Raw genomic sequence first — 20654 nt, forward strand, 5'->3', positions numbered from 1 at the left:
TTTATTGCAGAATTAGGACCTAGACCCACTTGCAAATGCACGTTTCTGATCTGAGAATGCTTGTACAGTAAAAGCCAATTGTTTAGGCAACTGTGACATATTGACAGCAGGGTAGCTGGGCAATAAAATTAACCAATATTTATCCTTTGGTGATGACAGGTGTCACTTGTTTATTTTGCTAATGCTGAATATTCTAACTGTGGGGAAAATGAATACTACAACCAGACTACTGGGATGTGCCATGAATGTCCACAGTGTGAGCCAGGAGAAGAACCTTATATGGTGAGTATTTCACATGCTTGCATTCTTATTCTAGATTTGGTAAAATTTATTTATTTATTTATATATCACCCCATAGCCGAAGCTCTCTGGCAGTTTACAGCAATTAAAAACATTTTTAAAAAATATACAAATTTTAAAACACAAAAAACAATTTAAAAACACAATTTAAAATTTTTTAAAAACAATTTAAAAACACATGCTAAAATGCCTGGGAGAACAGAAAAATCTTGACCTGGAGCCGACAAGATAACAGTGTTGGTGGCAGGCGCACCTCTTCATGGAAATCATTCCATAATTTGGGGGCCACCAATGAGAAGGCCCTCTCCCTTGTTGCCAGACTCCCAGCTTCCCTCAGAGTAGGCACCCAGAGGAGGGCCTTGGATGTTCAGCGTAGTGTACGGGTGGTTTCATGTCAGGAGAGGCGTTCCATCAAGTATTGTGGTCCTAAGCCATGTGAGGCTTTATAGATTAAAACCAGCACCTTGAATCGAGCTTGGAAACATACAGGCAGCCAATGCAAGCGGGCCAGAATCAGTTTTATATGTTCGAACCGTTTGGTCCCTGTTACCAATCTGGCCACTGCATTTTGCACAAGCTACAGCTTCCAAACCGTCTTCAAAGGCAGCCCCATGTAGAGCGCATTGCAGTAATCTAACTTGGAGGTTACCAGAGCATGGACAACTGAAGCCAGGTTATCCTTACCAAAGTTGGTAGAAGGCACTCCATGCCACTGAGGCTACCTGAGCCTCAAGTGACAGAGGTGGTTCTAGGAGAACCCCCAAGCTACGAACGTGCTCCTTCAGGGGGAGTGCAACCCCATCCAGGACAGGTTGGACATCCACCATCCTGTAAGAAGAACCACCCACTAGCAGCTTCTCAGTCTTGTCTGGATTGAGCCTCAGTTTATTAGCCCTCATCCAGTCCATTGTTGCAGCCAGGCACCGGTTCAGCACATTGACAGCCTCACCTGAAGAAGATGAAAAGGAGAAATAGAGCTGCGTGTCATCAGCATACTGATGGCAACGTACTCCAAAACTCCAGATGACCGCAGCCAACCATTTCATGTAGATGTCGACAGCATGGGGGACAGAACTGACCCCTGCGGAACCCCATACTGGAGAGTCCAGGGTGCTGAGGAATGTTTCCCAAGAACCACCTTCTGGAGCAGACCCGCCAAGTAGGAGCGGAACCACTGCCATGCAGTCCCACTCCCAACTCAGCCAGTCTTCCCAGAAGGATACCATGGTTGATGGTATCGAAAGCCGCTGCGAGATCAAGGAGAATCAACAGAGTCACACTCCCCCTGTCTCTCTCCCGACAGAGGTCATCATACAGGGCGACCAAGGCTGTTTCCATGCCAAAACCAGGCCTGAAACCCAACTGAAATGGATCCAGATTATCAGTCTCATCTAAGAGTGTCTGCAGCTGGCCTGCCACCACTCGTTCCAGGACCTTGCCCAGGAATGGAACATTTGCTACCAGCCTATAGTTTTTAAGATTTTCTGGGTCCAGGGAGGGTCTCTTCAGGAGTGGTCTCACTACCACCTTTTTGAGGCAGCCAGGGACCACCCCCTCTCGCAGAGAGGCATTAATCACTTCCCTGGCCCAGCTGTTTGTTCCATCCCTGCTAGCTTTTATTAGCCAAGAAGGGCAAGGATCCAGCACAGAAGTGGTTGCATGAACCTGTCCAAGCATCTTGTCAACATCCTCAAGCTGTACCAACTAAAACTCATCCAAGAAATCGGGACAAGGCTGTGCTCTGGATAACCCGCTTGATTCACCTGCTATAACACTGGAGTCTGAGTCCTGGCAGATGCTAAAGATTTTATCCTGGAAGTGCCTAGCAAATTCATTACAGCAGGCCTCAGATGGTTCTGCCATGTCCTTGAACATTTGTGCTGCTTAAGACAAAGACATTATTAGCTGTGGTCCTCGGGATGCTCAACCCACTTCTGCAAGTTCATTTGCTCACCCTTCCTCCCTTCTCACTCCAGATACTACTGCAGCAAGTTTCTCTTCGATACAACACACCTGTGAGCTGCATTACGTCAGGAGAGGGACTATATCACTCAGTGGTAAAGTACATGCCTTGCATGCAGGAGAGCCCAGGTTCAGTCCCTGGCATCTTTTGTCTCAAAGGATTGGGTAGCAGCCCGGTGATTGTGGTAAGACTCCTCTGCCTGAGAGAGCCACTGCCAACCAGAGAAAAAAATAATAAGACAAATAGTCTGCTTGGGAATAAGGCAGCTTCTGATGTTCCTGTTAGCTTAATGAAAAAAGGAAACGGTTACTGAATTATAGTCATGGATCCAACACATAACGCACCCCTGTGAGCACTATTCTACAGTAGCAGTCAACCGAGCTATTTCTCATGCATCACCATCATCATCCTAAATTTCCCCCACTGCCAGGAAAATGGCCACCATATGGCTGTTGTGAAGAAAACAGCCACTATTGTCTTAAGACAAATTTTAAACCAGGCTGGCACAGGCCAGCAGGGAAGAAGAAATCTACTTCAAGGTATTACAAGGCACTTTCAAAGAATTACATTTGTTTGGCTTGTGTTCTGTTGTCCTCGCCGACATACACTTTTTCATGGGGACCATATTTTGAACTGAGAAGGGCTGAACAATGTTGGCCCTGCCCTTTCCTACACACACTGAGGGGCTCTTTAAAGCCCTCTCCGCAACAGAGACTCTGCCTGAGTTCTCCCCTTTGTGCATCCCTCCCTTTTATCTGTCTTGGCTCATGAATGGGAGGGAGCAACAGAAGGTGGCACAATGGAAGGGCTTCAACAGAGAGTCTCTGTGGTTATTTCAACACTGAGGAAGAGGCGGCTTAAAGCACCCTTTGCCTCAGCCTGAGTGAAAGTAACTAAGGATATGTTATTATTTTATTTGTTTATTTATAACAGCATTTATATATCACCACTTCATACAATATAACATGGTGGTGTAAAGCAATATATACAATAAAATAATTAACACCAGAAAAAAACACCACCACAGCTTAAAAATCCTTAAAATGTCTGGCTGATCAAAATATTTAAACAGCTACATGGGCCTGTCTACATAGGCTTGTCTTCAAAAGTCACCTGAAAATCAAAAGTGAGGGTGCATCCTGAATCTCTGCTGGAAGAGTGTTCCAGCATGGGACTAAATATCCGACTTCTAGTGGAAGCCAGTTGGGCACCTGTAACACTGGGGACGAGCAGCACTCCTCTGGATGATCTCAGTGATCAAGATGCGATATAAGTACTCAGGCGGTCCTTAAGATACCCTGAACCCAAGTTATTCAGGGCTTTGTAAATTAATACAAGAGCCTTGAAGATGGCCTGGTAGCATATGGGCAGCCAGTGCAGATGCTTCTGCAAGGGTCTGACATGCTATTAACTATCTGCCGTGGCAGCAGGCTAGCCGCTGCATTCTGCATTAGTTCAAGCTTCCGGACCAGGTCCAAGGGCAGCCCCACATAAACAGCACTGCAGTAATCTAGTCTCAAGGTTACCAGTGGATGTGGCCAAATTATCCTGATCCAGATAAGGCCAGAGCTGGTGTACCAGACAAAGCTGGTAAAAGGCACTCCTAGCCATACAGGTCACTTAGGCCTCAAATGACAAGCATGTACCCAGGAGCATTACTAGTAACACTCCTTTAGAGGGAGTACAACTCCATCCAAAATAGGCAACTAGCCTATTTTCCTGACATGGGAACCACCCACTCATAGAGCTTCCATCTTCCAAGGATTGAAACACAGTTTATTGGCCCGCATCCAGTCCACCACTGCATCTAGGCACTGATTCAGGGCTTGCACAGCCTCTCCTGATTGAGATGTTATGGAGAAACAGAGCTGCCTCCGCAAGGCAGTTCACAAAGGTTAACATACAAATACAAAATTCAAATGAGAAAATGAAATGCAGCCTAGAAGAAATGAAATTTAAAACAGTGGTATTTATTTATATTAAATTCATTAAATTTATATCCCACCCTTCCTCTCAGAAGGAGCCTAGGGCGGCAAATAAAAACACATTAAAATATCTTAAAAACAAGACTTTAAAACATATTAAAACAAAACCCCTTTAACAACATATTAAAACAAAACGTCTTTAAAACATCTTTTAAAAACAGATTTAAAAACATGAAAAAGCAGTCCCAGCACAGATGCAGACTTAAAAGGCTTGTTGAAAGAGGAAGGTCTTCAGTAGGCACCGAAAAGATAACAGAGATGGTGCCTGTCTAATTTTTAAGGGGAGGGAATTTCAAAGTGTAGGTGCCACTACACAAAAGGTCCACTTCCTATGTTGTGCAGAACAGACCTCTTGATAAGATGGTATCTGCAGGAGGCCCTCACCTGCAGAGTGCAGTGATCGACTGGGTATTTAAGGGGTAAGATGATCTTTCAGGTATCCTGGTCCCAATCTGCATAGGGCTTTGTACACCAAAACCAGGACCTTGAACTTGTATTGATATACAATAACATCTTTTTAAAATTAATATTTTTGTAAATATTAAAAAATGTAAACATTACAAAATTGAACAACATCTTTAAAAAAAAAGGCCAGTGAGATATACCACATCAAGGCTAAAACCTCAGCTATGATAAGAAGTTTGTTCAAAAAGAAGCAGGGAAGAGAGGTGCTTCCAGGGAAAGGGCATTCCAAAGTCTGGTGCTATCACTGGGAAGGCCTGATCCCCATCAACTTCACCTCACACATGAAATATTCCATAACAGTGGCCGGTGGGGGGCGGTGTCACAAGAGAATTGGGGGCTATGCTTAAGGACAGAAGGGAAAACATTGGAGACTGGCCTTCCAGTTGCTTAGCCCTACTCTATATCACAGTGAAGGCTGGTCCACTAAAGCAAATGGGGCACTGCCCCACCAGCCTCAGTCTGCCCTCTGCCAGGCCTCACCTTCCTGCTTTCTTAGAAGCCATCCAGGAGGTGGCACTAACTGTTATCTTTAATCTCAGAGTTGCCTTTATAGAACTAATCAAAGAAGAGGAACGGACAAAACTAGAATTAGTTGGCTGTGTTGGTCATCGGCTCTGCTCATCACTGGATCTGGCTCCCAGCCTTCCACCCTACCAGTTCCAATGGGCACCAGCCACCACTGCTGTATCTTACTCAGAGCTGCTTCACATGCTGCAGCAAAGAACAAGTCCACTGTAGTCCTCCCTTCATCTGGCTGAAAAACCCTTCAACATTTTGTTCACAACAAAAGGGAAAGATCTCTGGGTCTTTCTCCTCCATTCATGTTGCCATTAACCCTGTTAGAGAGCCAGAGGATGGATGGCCAAATTAGGCCTCAGATACTGCCCCAAGCAGTGGGGAGGCTGTTAGCGTCCTCTTCCCTTAAAAGTTGGTTTAAAATGTGGCTATTTGAATTCAGAGACTTTCTTAATTCTCCCAGACGTGTGGATACGGCACCAGAGATGAAGGCTACGGCTGTGTCCCTTGTCCATCAGAGAAGTTTTCTAAAGGCGGGTACCAGATATGTAGGAGGCACAAGGACTGCGAGGGATTCTTTCGGGCAACAGTGATGACACCTGGCGATCAAGAGAATGATGCAGAATGTGGGCCTTGTCTCCCTGGGTAAGGATTTAATTATGGGCCTTATAAGCTCCAGTTATTCTGAACGGCATTTTCATACTCATTGCATTCATGATGCTGGCCATGCTGTTTTCTGCACCTGATTAAGTGCATGATAATTAACTCTGTGTAAATAATAATAGCACTTGAAAAAAACATGTTTTAAATCAAAGAAAGAAACAGATGCTATTAAAGCAAATGAAATATAAAACAAGTGTCTTATGATAAGAACTAGGAGGAAGAATATTTTTTGATGTTAGAAGAGGAGGGGGAATGTCCAAATAAGGATGTCAGTGCAAAGTGTAACTGTGTATTTTAGACCACCAAGTTATTGTAATCTGGTTTTTAAAAAATAATCAAAAGGAGAAATCAGTATTACTTGGTTACTCTAAAGGAGACTGAAGCATCACTCTGATAAATTGAAAGATCAACATGGCCACAGTATGATTGTTCATCATTTTTCTGTGAAATAGTTGATTATATTACCAGATCTTTATCTACAGTGGCATTCAATAACACACTAGATCAGTTACATTTATTATTCTTTCCCAAGTAAAGGCAAAACCCAACTACTTTTTAAAAATAATGACTGACATCCAACTAAGATACTCAAGAGTAGATCCATTACAATCAATGCACTTGTCCATTGCCTTGGATCCAAACTACGTTTGCTGCATTGAAATCAATTGAATCATACTGAAATAAATGTGAAAATTTATTTATTTATTATTTAATTATTTAGGGCCTCTGCAAACGTACTTTTTATTGCACATTCATGATGATTTATGTTCATGTTGCTATTGGGGCAGCCACACACAATCCCACTTTCAATACTGTTAGAACCTGCCAAAGTTTTGGAGCAGTCATACTGCTTCATAATCAATCAGTTCATATCCTGTAACTTCCTCCTGAAATCCCGTAACTTTTTATACCACAAATTTTCTAATTTATTTTTGTCCCGCTTTTGTTTCACTGTAGCTCCTCCAGACAGCAATAATGTGGTCACATTAGGGAAGCATCACAGAATAAACTAAAGCAGAATAAATCCATTGCTAATGCGCTATTATTGTGTCAAGAACATGTTGCCGAGTACACCAGCAAGAAAACACTAGCCAGGAGAGGCCCTCAGAATATTGTTTATGGGTTTGTTTATTATATTTCTATTCCACCCTTCCTCCCAGAATACTTTTAAGCCATCTTTAAGGGTTAAAAAAACCTCTGAAGGCATCTTCCAGAATAGAATAGAATACAATACAACCATAAAATTATTAATAAGAGCCAATAATAATAATAATAATATGTTGTTGTTGTTAATTATAATAATAAAAAATATAAGTATCCATCTACCCCCAAATACTAAAATCCAATACATAATGGGAACCAAAAATCATCTGCAATCCAATAAACACACCTCGAGAATAACCCAGCAAAACAAGTGGATCTTTAGGACTTTCCTAAAAGTCTGTAGTAGTGGGGTCTGATGGACTCCTGCTGGTAATGCATTCCAAGCTGTGGGGCCAGTGCAGAGTTGGCCATTGCCCTTGTGCCTGCCAGCTTAACTACCCTGAGAGGCTTGCAAGTGAGAAGGGTCTCCATTGCAAATACTAATGTGCAGGCAGATTGGTATGGGTTAAGGCAGTCCTTGAAGTGACTCAGACTCAAACCATTTCAAGCTCTGAAAGTTAAAGCCAGAACTTTAAATTGGGCTCAGAAAGGCATTAGTAACCCATGCAGATGACACAATATTGGTGTCATATGAACTGGCACCATGTCTCCCCCCCCCCTTGTACCTGCTGAAGTTTCTGAACCATCTCAAAAGGCAGCCCTACACAGAACACAGAACAGCAGTCAACCTGGATATTACTAGTGCATAGATAACCAAGGCAGGGTCAGGCCACTCCAGATATGGCCATAGATGGCATACCGGTGAAAAGGACTCCTGACTACTACCATCATCTTTGCTTTCCCAAGTAACATCAAGTCTAGCAGAACTCCCACTGTGTACTTGGTCCTTCTAAGACCAGTTGCAAACCTCTTTCCACAGTAGTCAGTTTTTCTACCCACAATAACCCCCTCCCAAAGAAATTGGCAAATAAAAAGAAGACAATCCAAACATTCCACCACATGTTCATTTAGCTGTTTCTTTCACAGCTCATTACCTCCAAACTAGCTCCTCCTACTTCTAGAAGATCTTGTGAGCAGGTCTCATTGGGCACATTTAAATGGCAGAATTCTGGGCACTTGCACAGAGCCATAGACCTAATTGGGGGGGGGAGAAGAAGAAGAAGAAACAAATTGAACAGATGGATGTTGGGAGGACAAAAAGGTTATACCATGGATGGGGAACCTGTTTTGGACTAAAGCTCCCATCATCCCTGACCATTGGCCAAGCTGGCTGGGGCTGTTGGGAGCTAGAGTGCAGCAACATCTGATGGGAGTTGGAGTCAAGTCAAGGTTCCTCATATCTGTGGCATACTTTGTGTGAAACCCAGTCTCTCTGTCCCCTTGTCTGCCCAGCAGCTGAAAGAAATGAAGTGAGACCCAGCCAAGTGAACTGGAGATCAGTCACTCACTAGAGAATATGAATTTACTCAACAGAGCTTCAGCCTGTGGTATTAGGTTAGGAAAGAGCCAGTCATATCCTGCAGACAGGTCAAAAAGAAGTAGGAAACTATAAGAAAACAGTCCTTATTATCTGCTGCCTCAGTGGCAAAATGTGCCACGTTCAGTGGAGACTTATTTATTTATTTATTGCATTTGTATACCGCCCCATAGCCGAAGCTCTCTGGGCAGTTTACAACAATTAACTTATGATCATCACGTGGTTACAAAAAGTCACCCCTGGGTGCTATGACTCTATTCTGGCAAATGTCAACAAACACTTGGTGCAGGGGCGGGGAACCTGTGACCCTCTGCATGTTTCTAGATTCCAGCTCTCATCAATCCTAGCCAGTATGACTAATGATCAAGGATGAAGGGAGTTGTAGTCCAACAGCATCAGGTAGGGCCAGAGATTTCCCCAACTGCATTTATGGCTGAATGCGCCCATTCTCACCTTCAGCTGAATACATGGAGGTTGAGATAGGAGCAGGTCTCACATGTTCAGATGCCCTGGATTTTCAGTGACAGCGGGGCTATATGGTTACATAACTAAACTTCAACACCTATTAGGATGGGGAGAAATTTGATTCAATTCACGTTTCAAGCTGAATTTATCAAATTTGCACTTTCTGAAGCAATAAGAGAATCAAAAGACAGCCATCCTTTGGAATTTGCACTTATCTGAATGTTGAGATGCAGTTCCCCTAACCAAGCAACGTATACAAAAATGCAAATATTAAGGGGAAATGTGCATAAAAATGAATATAGTTGTGAACATAACATGCAAAAATTCATTGTTTTAGGGGAAACTGCTTTGCAAAAATGTGTACATTGGGTAAGATACCGTACACATATGTGTTTATTAGGAGAAATTTTCCCTAAAATGCTGAAAGTTTTCATGAGGATTTTTGCTGCAGAAATGTGGTGAACTGAATTTAAGACTGGAAAAATGAGAAACTGAGAGAACCAAAATGGACAGATCCATCCCTAGCATGTATTAAAGCAAACGTTCAAAACATGAGCTCCTACTTTTTTTAGTCAAGGAATTCCTAATAACAAAGTGGTTGCATTAATTTGGCATTTCCAAAAGTATGGGAGGATGGGGTCTAGTGCTTACTTACTTCGAGAGCTTTCTCGAAGATCCCACTTGTAGTTTATGCAAGTACATTCCAATATGTCAGACTGCACACAGGCCATGACAAAGACCTAGAAGCTCTCCCCTGGCTTGTCTTTGAAGTCTGATGTTGATTGCTTGGTTTTGCATAAGTTGTTTCTCACGCTCCCCCTGATCAGTCTTGTGCTGAATATACACCGCAGCATGCTGGTCGGATCAAGGCAGCTGGTGGCTGTCTGGAAGATTACTTCTCGGTGGAAATTAATCCTTGTGCAGAGAGTATCATTTCAGGGGCATGTCTTGAACTGCACTGTGAACTCAGTGGACAATTTCTGTTGTTTTAGGCAGTGATACCACCTCATGCCATGTACTTTAATGCTTGATTTAACTGCATTTATGAGGGCAGCAGAGGAGAGACCGTTTCTAGCCAATCAGGAGAAAAAGTTATATGTGTGTGTGTGTGTGTGTGTATATATATATATTTGCAGTTTTGCCTTGTCCTGTCCTTTCATTGCAGTTACTACATGCTAGAAAACAGGCCGCGGAATATCTATGGGATGGTTTGCTACTCCTGCTCGCTGGCACCTCCTAACACAAAAGAGTGTAAGTGCTGTCACTCTGATTTCTGTTCAATTTCATTTTGACTTAGAAATGAGCTTCCATGAGCAATATGCCAGATGAGAATGAAAGGTCTCGGAACTGAGCCTGCCATAAAAGTCAGCCGCTGCATCACAAAATGTAGCACACGTCTTCTGTGACACAAGACGGAGCTCGTTTCTCTATGCATGAAGAAATGCAAAGAGTTTTGCCTTCCCACTGTTCTCTTTTCAGTATAACTTAGAGCAGCCTTCCTGAACCTGACGCTCTCCAGATGTTGTTGGACTCCAACTCCCATCTTTCCTGACCGGTGGCCTTCCTGGCTGGGACTGATGGAATCCAGCAACATGTGGAGGGCACCAGGTTGGAGAAGGCTGACCTAGTTTTACCATTCTTAAGAGTGCGTTTTTTCATTCTGCTATGACAAAAGCCAGTTGCTGCAATGCAGACGACCTCACACACAACACAAGTAGATGCACAAAACCAAGACCGCAGGCTTGGCACAGGCTTCCACAAAGCCTTGTACAAGCAGTATCATGCCCCTAGAACTTCCCACCCTTCTTCCTTCTCCTCCATGTGACAGACTTGCTGAGGCTTAATATAGCCAATCCATACAGTATTTTTAAATTTTATTTTTTTAATCTTTACAATTCTATCCCACTTTTCCTCCAAGGAGCTCGTGGTGGTCTATATTTATTTATTTATTGTTTGATTTATGTCCCACCCTTCCTCCCAGCAGGAGCCTAAGGCAGCAGGCATGGGGAAACCTTTGGCCCTCCAAATATTGTTGAACTACAGCTCCCATCATCCCTGGGAATTGGCCATGGTTGCTTAGGCTTATTCAGTAACATCTGGAGGGCCAAAGATTCCCCACGCCAGATGCATATGGTTCTCCCATGCCCCATTTTATCTTCAAAACAACCCTGTGAGGTAGTTTAGGCTGAGAGATAGTGACTGGCCCAGGGTCACCCATTGAGCTTTATGGATGAATGGGGATGTGAACCCTGCTCTCCCAGGTCCTAATCCGACACTCCAACCATTATCCACATTGGCAATCCTGTCTGCATACGGCTATTGAGTTTTCTCAAGAAGGTATAAGTTCCTGCGTCTCAGTATTCTACATGTTAGGAACACTAATAATGACCAAACCTTAGCCTGCGCAGGGCTGGATCCAGAAGAGCTTCCTCTGATGGATCCAAGCCATTCTACATTTCAGTTTGTAATTTCACTACGTTAAAGGGGAGGGCAGGGCTATTTGCTAGTGTAACAGTTAAAATGCACAAAGCATTTAAAGCCTCTTAAGATAATATTTTTGTTTACTTTTGGCATGTGGTTCTAAAGGAAGAAACTGTGATATACAGAACATGATACACTGAAGAAAAAAACCTTTTCAGGCCAAATTATGATTCCCTGAATAGCAATGCATTTAATGGAAAGGCAGACAGACCTTCAATAATTGCACTGCTTGTAGGTTTCTTTACAACATTCCTGTTGTATTACATACAGGTGGTTAAGCACACAATTCACATTTATGTCATTGCATTTTAGTCATCAGCTTTTAAAGGCCAAACTACATGAATTTCCATGTGTGGCAATATGGCCTTGACTTTCTCTTCATAAATCTTTACAGAAATTGTATTAGTAAATGGCTGTCTGGAACCCAGACTAGCAAAGGCCACATTCACACCAGACATTTATTCCACTATTATTCCACTTTAAACAGTCATGGACTCCCCCAAAGAATCCTGGGATGGGTAGTTTGTGAAGGGTGCTGAAAGTTGTTAGGAGACTCCTGTTCTCCTCAAAGAGCTACAATTCTCAGAGTTCTCAGAGGAAACAACTGTTAAACCACTCTGGCAAACTGTAGCTCTATGAGGAGAATAGGGGTCTCCTAACAACTCTCAGCACCCTTCATAAACTACCCATCCCAGGATTCTTTGGGGGAATCCATGGCTGTTTAAAGTGGAATAATTACATAGGGCAGGACTTCTTATCCAGGCAGGTGTTGCAGCTGCTGCTAAATCTCTTAGCTTTTGGCTCCCTTGGGAGATGCAAAAGACGTGGTGGGTGGAGGAACCTCCCCACAGTCCTCAGATGCTCCAACTGCCTCTCTGCCATTTAGTAATGTTCAGAGGTCTACAACTGTATAATAAGCAAGCTCCCTCTGTTTTATCCTTTAGAGACTTGCTAAAAACATGCTGTCTCTGTGACCAGCTTTTTCATTACCAGTTTGTTTGACTGCTGATTTGTTTTTAATACTCTGAATTTGTATGTTATGTGATTTTATTGTTCACTGCTTAGAGAGAATTCTTTCAGAGTGAGGAGCTGACTAACTTAAGTAAATACAAAATATATATATTAGCTTAGAATACCTCTGTCAAGGCAACTGGGCTGTTTCCTAGGGTATATTGTTCATTTTTCTAGCAAATATATAATGACTAGTGGAAAAAGAAAAAAGTCACATGAGGGCTGTCCTTCTGCCAGGCTTCAAAAAACATCATTTGCAGCCCATAATGTCTGATACACGTGGAAGGTCATTTGTTCATCTGGAAAATTGCTTCATTAAAAAAATGCAATAAAACTACATGTAGGAACCAAATGAAACTTATTTTGATATGTCGCAGTAACTACAGCCATAGCCTAATTCACCACTAGCCTTACTGGCTTGGCTTTGTTTTTTGTTTCCCAACTTGATTGAAAACCAGTCTGGTGGTATGGCTTGAGTGGAAGCCATGGGTAAAAAAAAAAGTTCAGCTTCCAGCTCAGCCTGCATTCATACCTTGCTTAGTGACTTTTGGCCAGTCATTCTCATTCAGCCCAACCTACCCCTTCGGGTTGCAGTGGAAATAAAAATAGGAAAGGAATTGTGAACTTGAGCTCCTTAGAGGAAGAGCAGGTTAAAAAATATCAAAAATATCTAAGGCTGCAGTCCTAAAAGTCTAGTTGAAATCATTGGTTTCCGTGGGATTTACTTCTACAAAAAAAAGAAGCTTAGAATGTCACTGTTACATCACCTTCCCTAGTGTTCTGCTGGCAAATCTCTCTAGGTTCAGAAATAAATGTGTACCAAATGCATATTTCACAGTTTGGCATCATAAATCTACAATCATGTGTTTGACATATCAGTTATAACGATTAGCTTTTAAATGGACAGGAAATTCATGTAAGCTAAGTAACTGTGCTAACAGTTCACAAATGCGTCAATTCACGGCTGAGATTTATGGCAAATTTGCTTATTATTATAGGTGCAGGTGTTACCTCTGGGGTGTCAGCCAGTTTTCCAAGTACTTCTGGAACAAGTACCCATTCTCCTTTTCAGCCTGTGCACAAAGGTAAGAAAGGTAATCCAGAGTTTTATTTCCACTTTTAGCAAATTATGCAAAGTTGTGGTTGGCTTTTGATGCTCTGTCCAGGGAGGGCTGAAAGACTGAACGGCCAGGGGAGCCAAGTCGCTTCTTCCCTGTGGAGATGTACAGTTAAAATGCCATATCAGAAGTCTGAGCTGTTTTTAATTAAAAACTTTTTTCCTTCTTTCTATGGGTCAGTCAGGCTTAACATACATGTTTTAATTACATTTCACAATTTTCTCATATATGAGGAACTGTTAAAATTTATTTTTTCAGCAGCAATCAGTGTGCTTTAGCAGGGATGAGTTTTATTATGAACTTTGCAACTGAGATGCATTTATTTAGACAAGAACTTAATTTAGCTCCTTTTTCTCATCAAATGAGGTTTGTTTGGAATGTGGGAATTCAGTGCATTTCAGCCATGTGAAATCTCTTTTGCCAAGCCTCCAAGAGGTCTTCTGTATCTTTAAAAGTTGTGCAGGGGGAAGGGAGGATTTCACCTAGTCGTTTTTCCCATTACAGTGTTGCAAGAAAACTTGCACTTGGCTGAATTTTCTCTTCTCTTAAAGATACAGAATCATTCTCAGGCCCTGAGCCTGGCAATCCTAGTTGGAATCCTTCCTGCAAAATACTGACAGTCTAGAGGTCCCCTTAGAGGCAGAGTTGTGAGTTAGCTGGAACAGAAACATCCTTAGAGCAGAAGCATCCCCAAAACTGCGCTCTTTGGGGACCTGATGTGTGCGATAAACATGTGTATGTGTGCGTAATGTGTCTGTGTGTATCACACACACAGACACACAAAATACTGGCTCTAAATTATACAGATCATGTCTGACGTTCTACTGAAAGTAAAACTGCAGTCCAAGTAAATAAAAATGCAAGATTGCTAATCCAATCCCATACAATTTTCCATTGAGTTCAGTGGGGCTTTCTTTCATGTAAATATGTCTACCAATGCAGCCTTATAGCACAACCCTGTGCATGCCTACTCAAATGAAAGTTCCACTCAGTTTAGTCACAGTGAGACTTCCTCCCAGCTAAGAACCACAGCCTTACTAGCCAAAACATGTGCCCCCAATTAATCAAGCAACTGATAAGCAGTGGTATAGTCATCTAGGGTCTCAGGGACCCCTTACGCTTTGGGGAGCAGGGTCCCACCAGGGTCAATATGTCTCCAGTATCCTATGAGCCTATTTGCATGAAAGGGGAGTGTGTTAGCCGCTGAGAAGAGTCTTCTACTGTGCTTCTTTGTCCTTTCTTGCTGATTGGAGCCAATCGGAGTGAAAGGAAGTGAGTCACCCACTGAGAAGACTCTGTTCATAGCTAACATTCTCCCCTTTCATGCTTATTGGCTCCAAGGGGCATCTGTTGTTGTGGGAGAAGGCATTAACAAAGACCTCATACTCAGCCTACAGCCAAAAAGGGGCATGGCTGTGACTATTATGAAGGGATCCTGTCCTTCTGAATTTGTCACTATACTACTGCTGCTAAGAAAAGCAAAGGAAGTGTCTGTTCTGCTTCAGAAATATGTGTCATCTTATACAAATTTAATTAATAGATTAATAAATTACTCATATGATTAATCATTTAAAATTTCTTTAATGGGGGGGTTGCAGCTATAGTACTAATAATCTGTCTGTGTGTTTGCAGGAGACCTTTCTGGTCAAGGACATCTCGCTACTGCTCTTATCATCGCAATGTCGACCATTTTCATAATGGCTATTGCTATTGTCCTGATCATCATGTTTTACATTGTGAAAACTAAAACTTCAGCTCAAGGTAACTGCTCATGAACAAAGAGAATTCCAACTTCTGAGATGCTATAATCCATAGACGTCTGATGAGAATGAATATTAACAGGAGGCATGATTTTAAATTCCAGCTTGCTGCACCAGCCATTCCGTGAAGACTGTAGAAGCCCAGGCCAATATGCAGGAAGAAAAAAAAGAAGTACAAGGTTTGAGCAGTTTTATAATTTCTGCTTTTTACACATCAGATCCCATGGGGCTTAAATTGCCCAGATGCAATGCCCCATGTAAATTTATTCATTGAAGTGCTTGGTCTCAAATCCCATTTAGTAGAAGAATAATTGGGAAGGCATCTGTGCAGCCCAGAAACACCCTCCCCCGCACCTCCTGGACAGCTGAAGACCCAGCACCACGTTTTGGTGATTTGTTCCGAAACATCCATACAAAGAAGCCAGTGAGGGAATTGTATTCACAGTGGTGATGCTTTTGCCATTTTAAACTTTCCCCCCCTGTTCATTTGCAGAGAATGTGGTGATTTTTTCAGAGAAAGATGAGTTTGGAAAATTGACAGCCGCTCCAGCTAAGGTTGTCAAGAGGTATGTGATATAAAAACATGTCTGGTGATAGCAGGGAAGGAGCATGGTGACAGTGACTCTATTCTCACCTTTGTACAGGAGGCTACATTCCAGTCTCACAAAAATAGAGATGTAGTCCTCCATCTACCTCTCTAGCTGTATAGATATACACTCACTTGCTCACTCACACACACACACATTCATATACATCCCTCCATTCTCTATCCAGCCCAACAGGAGGCATCATCACAGTTCAAGGATAAATCCCACCAGGCAAAAGCACTCGGCCAGGGCCTAGTGAGGCTAGTCAGCGGGCATGAGCTAGCGAGAGGCCTAGAGGTCTACATTCAGACCCCAGGCATAAGGTTCCCGCTGCCTTGTCAGGAGCATTCTGGATGGAAGGTTTATTTGGCTTCAGTGGGTGGTACAAGAAAAATGAAATAAGAAATAAATCTGTCACAGCAAAATCTACCAGAACAAGCACTGTAGAGCTCATTCAAAGGAAAGAATGAAGGTTCTATTGCTTGAAGGCTTTGAAATGAAAACTATAAACAGCAAATGCTCTGATGCATACAAGAATCCCTTGCATAAGGATCAGTCCTCAATAATTTCAATGTAAGGTGCCAATCCATTTTCTGTATGGTTTATTTGTATGTGCACTGCTTAGAAATGTTAATGATTAAATGGTATATAAATGTCTTAAATAAATAGAAAAATAAACAGAAACTCAGCTGAAATGAATGAGCACCGGAGTTCCCATGCCTGTAATAGATTGCTAGCTTGGGACATATGATTATAAATCCTCCTGGGGAAAGGCAGAGTGGATGAACTAAAAGATCCTGTTCATCTTTAATGTCCAAATGAGATGCGACTGATGATGGTATCAGTTAAGGGTGATTATTTTCAAGCAAGAAGCACTGTTGCCTCATGAAATTCCACTGCAACACTTAGGGCCCAACCTAAGTGCTCTTGTACAGGTAAAAGGTAAAGGTGTCCTCGCACTTGTAGTGCGAGTCGTTTCCAACTTTTACTAGGCAGGCCGTATATGGGGTGGGATTGCCAGTTCCATCCCTGGCCTTTCTTTACCCCCCAGCATATGCCGGGTACTCATTTTACCGACCACGGATGGATGGAAGGCTGAGTGGACCTCGACCCCTTTTACCAGAGATTCGATTTCCTCCTTCCGTTGGAATCGAACTCCGGCCGTGAGCAGAGCTTTCGACTGCGTTACCGCCGCTTACCACTCTGCGCCACAGAGGATCTTGCTATATACAGGACATGCATATATTTAAAAGAAAAGGTCCATTGCTGGAAGTTCCATGCATGCTTTCATTTCAGAAAGGCAATCCTTCTGTTTTTCCTTTCAGTGAAAATGATGCTTCTTCAGAGAACGAGAGACTTTTAAGCCGGAGCATGGATAGTGACGAAGAAGCTGCTATTGACAAGCAAGGGACTCCAGAGCTGTGCTTGCTGTCTCTAGTACATTTAGCTAGAGATAAATCTTCCACAAACAACAAATCCACTGGCGTAAGTCTCACCTGAATTGAAATGGGCATTGGGTTAATGCCATTTTTTCTTAACTGTCTCAGAAGTTAATTGCTCTTTCAACAGACACTGTCCAGAGATAGAAAGAAGAATACATAAAACATTGCTAGTGCATGGCTTGTTACATTCTGTGACATGGAATAGATGAAAGTCGTGTGTGTGTGTGTGTGCGTGCGCACGCACGCACACACGCACATGTGTGTGCATGTCTCAGTTGGAGTGATTTTCATCACAACTATGGGATGTGTGTGTGGTGGGGCATTAAACAGAATTCAGGTTGTCATCCAATAAAATACAACATAAGAAACAGAAGAAGCTATAAAAATGCCACTGAAACCACTATGAATATTTAATTGGACATGCCATGGACCACCTGAATTAAGGTTGTAGATCACTGGCAGTCCACAGTTTGGGAACCCCTGGTTCAAATGAAGTTAGCCAAAAGCAGGAGCTTATACGAAGCCACTTTTTGCTCCAACCAGAGGTTGTTCTGACATGTTTCATGGCAAAGCAGGTTCTCAAATGGGCCACTAACTCTGATTATAACCCTCTTTCAGAAGGTGTAGATAGAATGGCCTAATTCACCACAGATATCTGAACCCTACAAACCAGACGATCTCAACACTTAGGCCATGTAATGGTGATATTTGATGTATTCTTTCTGCCAGGTCTGGACAGTGTCTGTTAAAAGAACAATTAAAGACTGAAACAAGTAAGCAGAAATGTGATTGATCTAAGGCAGAGGATGATCTTGTGTGAGAGTAATGTGAACTCTCCTTCAAAGGACCAACGGACATGTACCAACTCTTCCTCTTTTAGATTTTTAACTCTTCTGTGGCATCAACAGCATACGACATGGAAGGCTCCAGACTAGAGCTTCTCAGTAATTTGACAGAACTACTTTCTATGGAAAATTTGCAAATATAATTGAAGACTTAACAAAGATATTTTTGTAGTTGGCTGCTGTCAAAGGAGGACACACTAGACAGGGATGAGATCCAAACTTTGTATATGTTATTATTTCCATTTCACCTGTCTGTAGGAATATGCAGATATTATGAGCCTCACTACAGAATGGGGGAGGGGGGAGGGGGATTTAACCAACTGGCCAACCAGTAGAATGATCTTTTCCCCCACTTGTCATGCATTCGGTAGTGAGACTGCATGATCCTCTTAAGTACCCTAGGAAGTGCAGTTATGAGGGTCAGCCTGCAAGAATTCTAAAGGGCAGACTTCTAAATGTAAACAAGGAAGTAAGTTACAGCCATTAGGATATTATGGTGTGGTATGGTTTATGTACATACCATTTTGGGGCCCAATAGTCCCCAAAGTAGTGAACATGCAAAAGAAAGATACAAAGAAGTACAATACACTATCAAAACAATATAAAATAGCATCAAAACGCAGCCAAGAATACCAGTTATGGAACAGGATCTGATTATCACAAGGTGCAGCACATTGGAGATTGCAGAAATGTTCCATTCTACTTTGGTTCTTACATCTTAAGTCATTGGCTTTTCTGCAGATGCATGCAGATTTTGAAGTATCTAATATTTCTTCAGGGAAGAGGGGGAAAGGGTAAATATGGATTTACACTAGTACAACATGCTCCCTAACAACTCCTTTAGTATAGATGGGTGGGCCACATTATTTGTTTTCCTGCCCCTCCTCCCCACTGGGCTCCCTCCACAATCTATTTATGTGGGTCAAAGAATGCCCTGGAAAAGTATGTGAGGAACAGGAGCCTATAGAGGGAAATCGATGGGAATAAGCAGGCACACGTTGTGTGAGTACAATTGCCTTCCACTCGCTCACCTTTGGATCCAATCCATAATAAATTTTCTGCAAACTATTAAACAATGAAAATAGGCTGGAATTAGCTTGTTTTACATAATTAATTATCCTGCTTGGAACATAATGAGACAAACAACTGTGTAGGTAGGGGTCTGAAGTCCCACCTTAACAACTGAAAATTGTATTCAGCCACACTTCTGATATCTCAGATTTCACCAGGCAACACATGCCACTGAAAACAAAAACAACAAGCCTATCTACACAGCTACAAAATATAAAAATGTGCTTTACAAAAAAGCACTACCAATTAAATTCTTAGAAAACTTCATTCTACACCTAACACCAAATTCCATTATTTATTTGGAATTGAAGAATACACACAACACCTCCTCTTGACTGAGTTCTTCAAACACCAGAGGACAAAGGTCCACTTTAAAAAAAATAAGTGTTTTTGCCTTTTTTTCCACCATAGATACAAAGCCGGAGGAAAAAGATACTTGATCTGTATGCTAATGTATGCAGCATTGCAGAAGGTGGGTGAAAAGAAAATTCATAAAATGTAAAGTTAATTTATAACCACATTCTTTGCTTTCTAAAGAGGCTTATGTAGTTTCATGATGGCCAATATGTCACAGCCAATAGATACAGATAAATTCAATTCTGAAGAGAAAGTCATTTTGGAAGCAATTTGGCTGAATGGCAGAATAAAATACTTTTGGTGCTATGGTTAGATTAGTGACTTAGGCTGCAATCCTATACATATTTATCTCTGAGAAATCTCATACACCTCAGTGGAGCTTACTTTTGAGAAGACATGTATAGGCTTGCACTGCATGACAAGTGTGTCAAAAACCCTGCACAGCTCTGCAGCCAGTATCCAATATCCTGCAACCCCATTGCCCCTCATGTTAGCCAAGATTTATTGTCCCTCATCAGCACTCTTCCTTTACCTGAGATATGTAGAGACCAAGGGTTATATCCAATATAGTGCTAAGTAAGCATCCCTTCAGTGCAATAATTTCCAGTTGCAGAACAGGGCTTCCCCCTCCTCTCCTTGCATGCCTCCTAAATCTGTTCTAGACATTCCCCCAACCGCCCAGAACAGATTTGGGGAGGATGTGGAGGGAGGAGAGGGGAAAAGTCCCATTGTGAAAACAGAAATCCTTGTGCTGACAGGATGCATACTTGATGCTGTGTTGGATACAACCCCAATATAATAAATATACCATAAGACTTTTGACATGAGGTGGAAAATAGCTTGCTTGATTTCCACTTTTTAAAACATCTCCACTTCAGCTTCAAGATTCTTCAAGTACAAATGGTATTGTAAGATATTTACAGTCTGTGAAAATAAACCTACAGCCACATATGCATTTTCTTTTCCAGAAGCAGTTACATCTGTGTTCCCCCACTTTTCTTTTTACCTCAGAAGATGTTTTTTTTTAATTATCTCAGAGTTAGC

General features: G+C 42.1%; 1 protein-coding gene across 4 annotated transcripts in view; it reads left to right on the forward strand.

The window, feature by feature from the left end:
- The window catches only part of EDAR (ectodysplasin A receptor), a 129969-nt gene that overhangs the window by 103889 nt on the left and 5426 nt on the right, over window positions 1–20654 (forward strand). For 3 of the 4 annotated variants that reach the window (XM_061626737.1, XM_061626736.1, XM_061626738.1), the window contains exons 3-11: window positions 160–282; window positions 5693–5874; window positions 10104–10189; window positions 13429–13524; window positions 15181–15309; window positions 15413–15487; window positions 15802–15874; window positions 17221–17380; window positions 19665–19725. In XM_061626737.1, coding sequence (XP_061482721.1) covers window positions 160–282; window positions 5693–5874; window positions 10104–10189; window positions 13429–13524; window positions 15181–15309; window positions 15413–15487; window positions 15802–15874; window positions 17221–17380; window positions 19665–19725 — 985 coding nt within the window. The remainder of the gene's footprint in view (window positions 1–159; window positions 283–5692; window positions 5875–10103; window positions 10190–13428; window positions 13525–15180; window positions 15310–15412; window positions 15488–15801; window positions 15875–17220; window positions 17381–19664; window positions 19726–20654) is intronic. The other variant, XM_061626739.1, reaches the window with a different exon arrangement.

This window comes from Rhineura floridana, chromosome 5 (assembly GCF_030035675.1).
Source record: "Rhineura floridana isolate rRhiFlo1 chromosome 5, rRhiFlo1.hap2, whole genome shotgun sequence".
Classification (NCBI taxonomy): domain Eukaryota; kingdom Metazoa; phylum Chordata; class Lepidosauria; order Squamata; family Rhineuridae; genus Rhineura; species Rhineura floridana.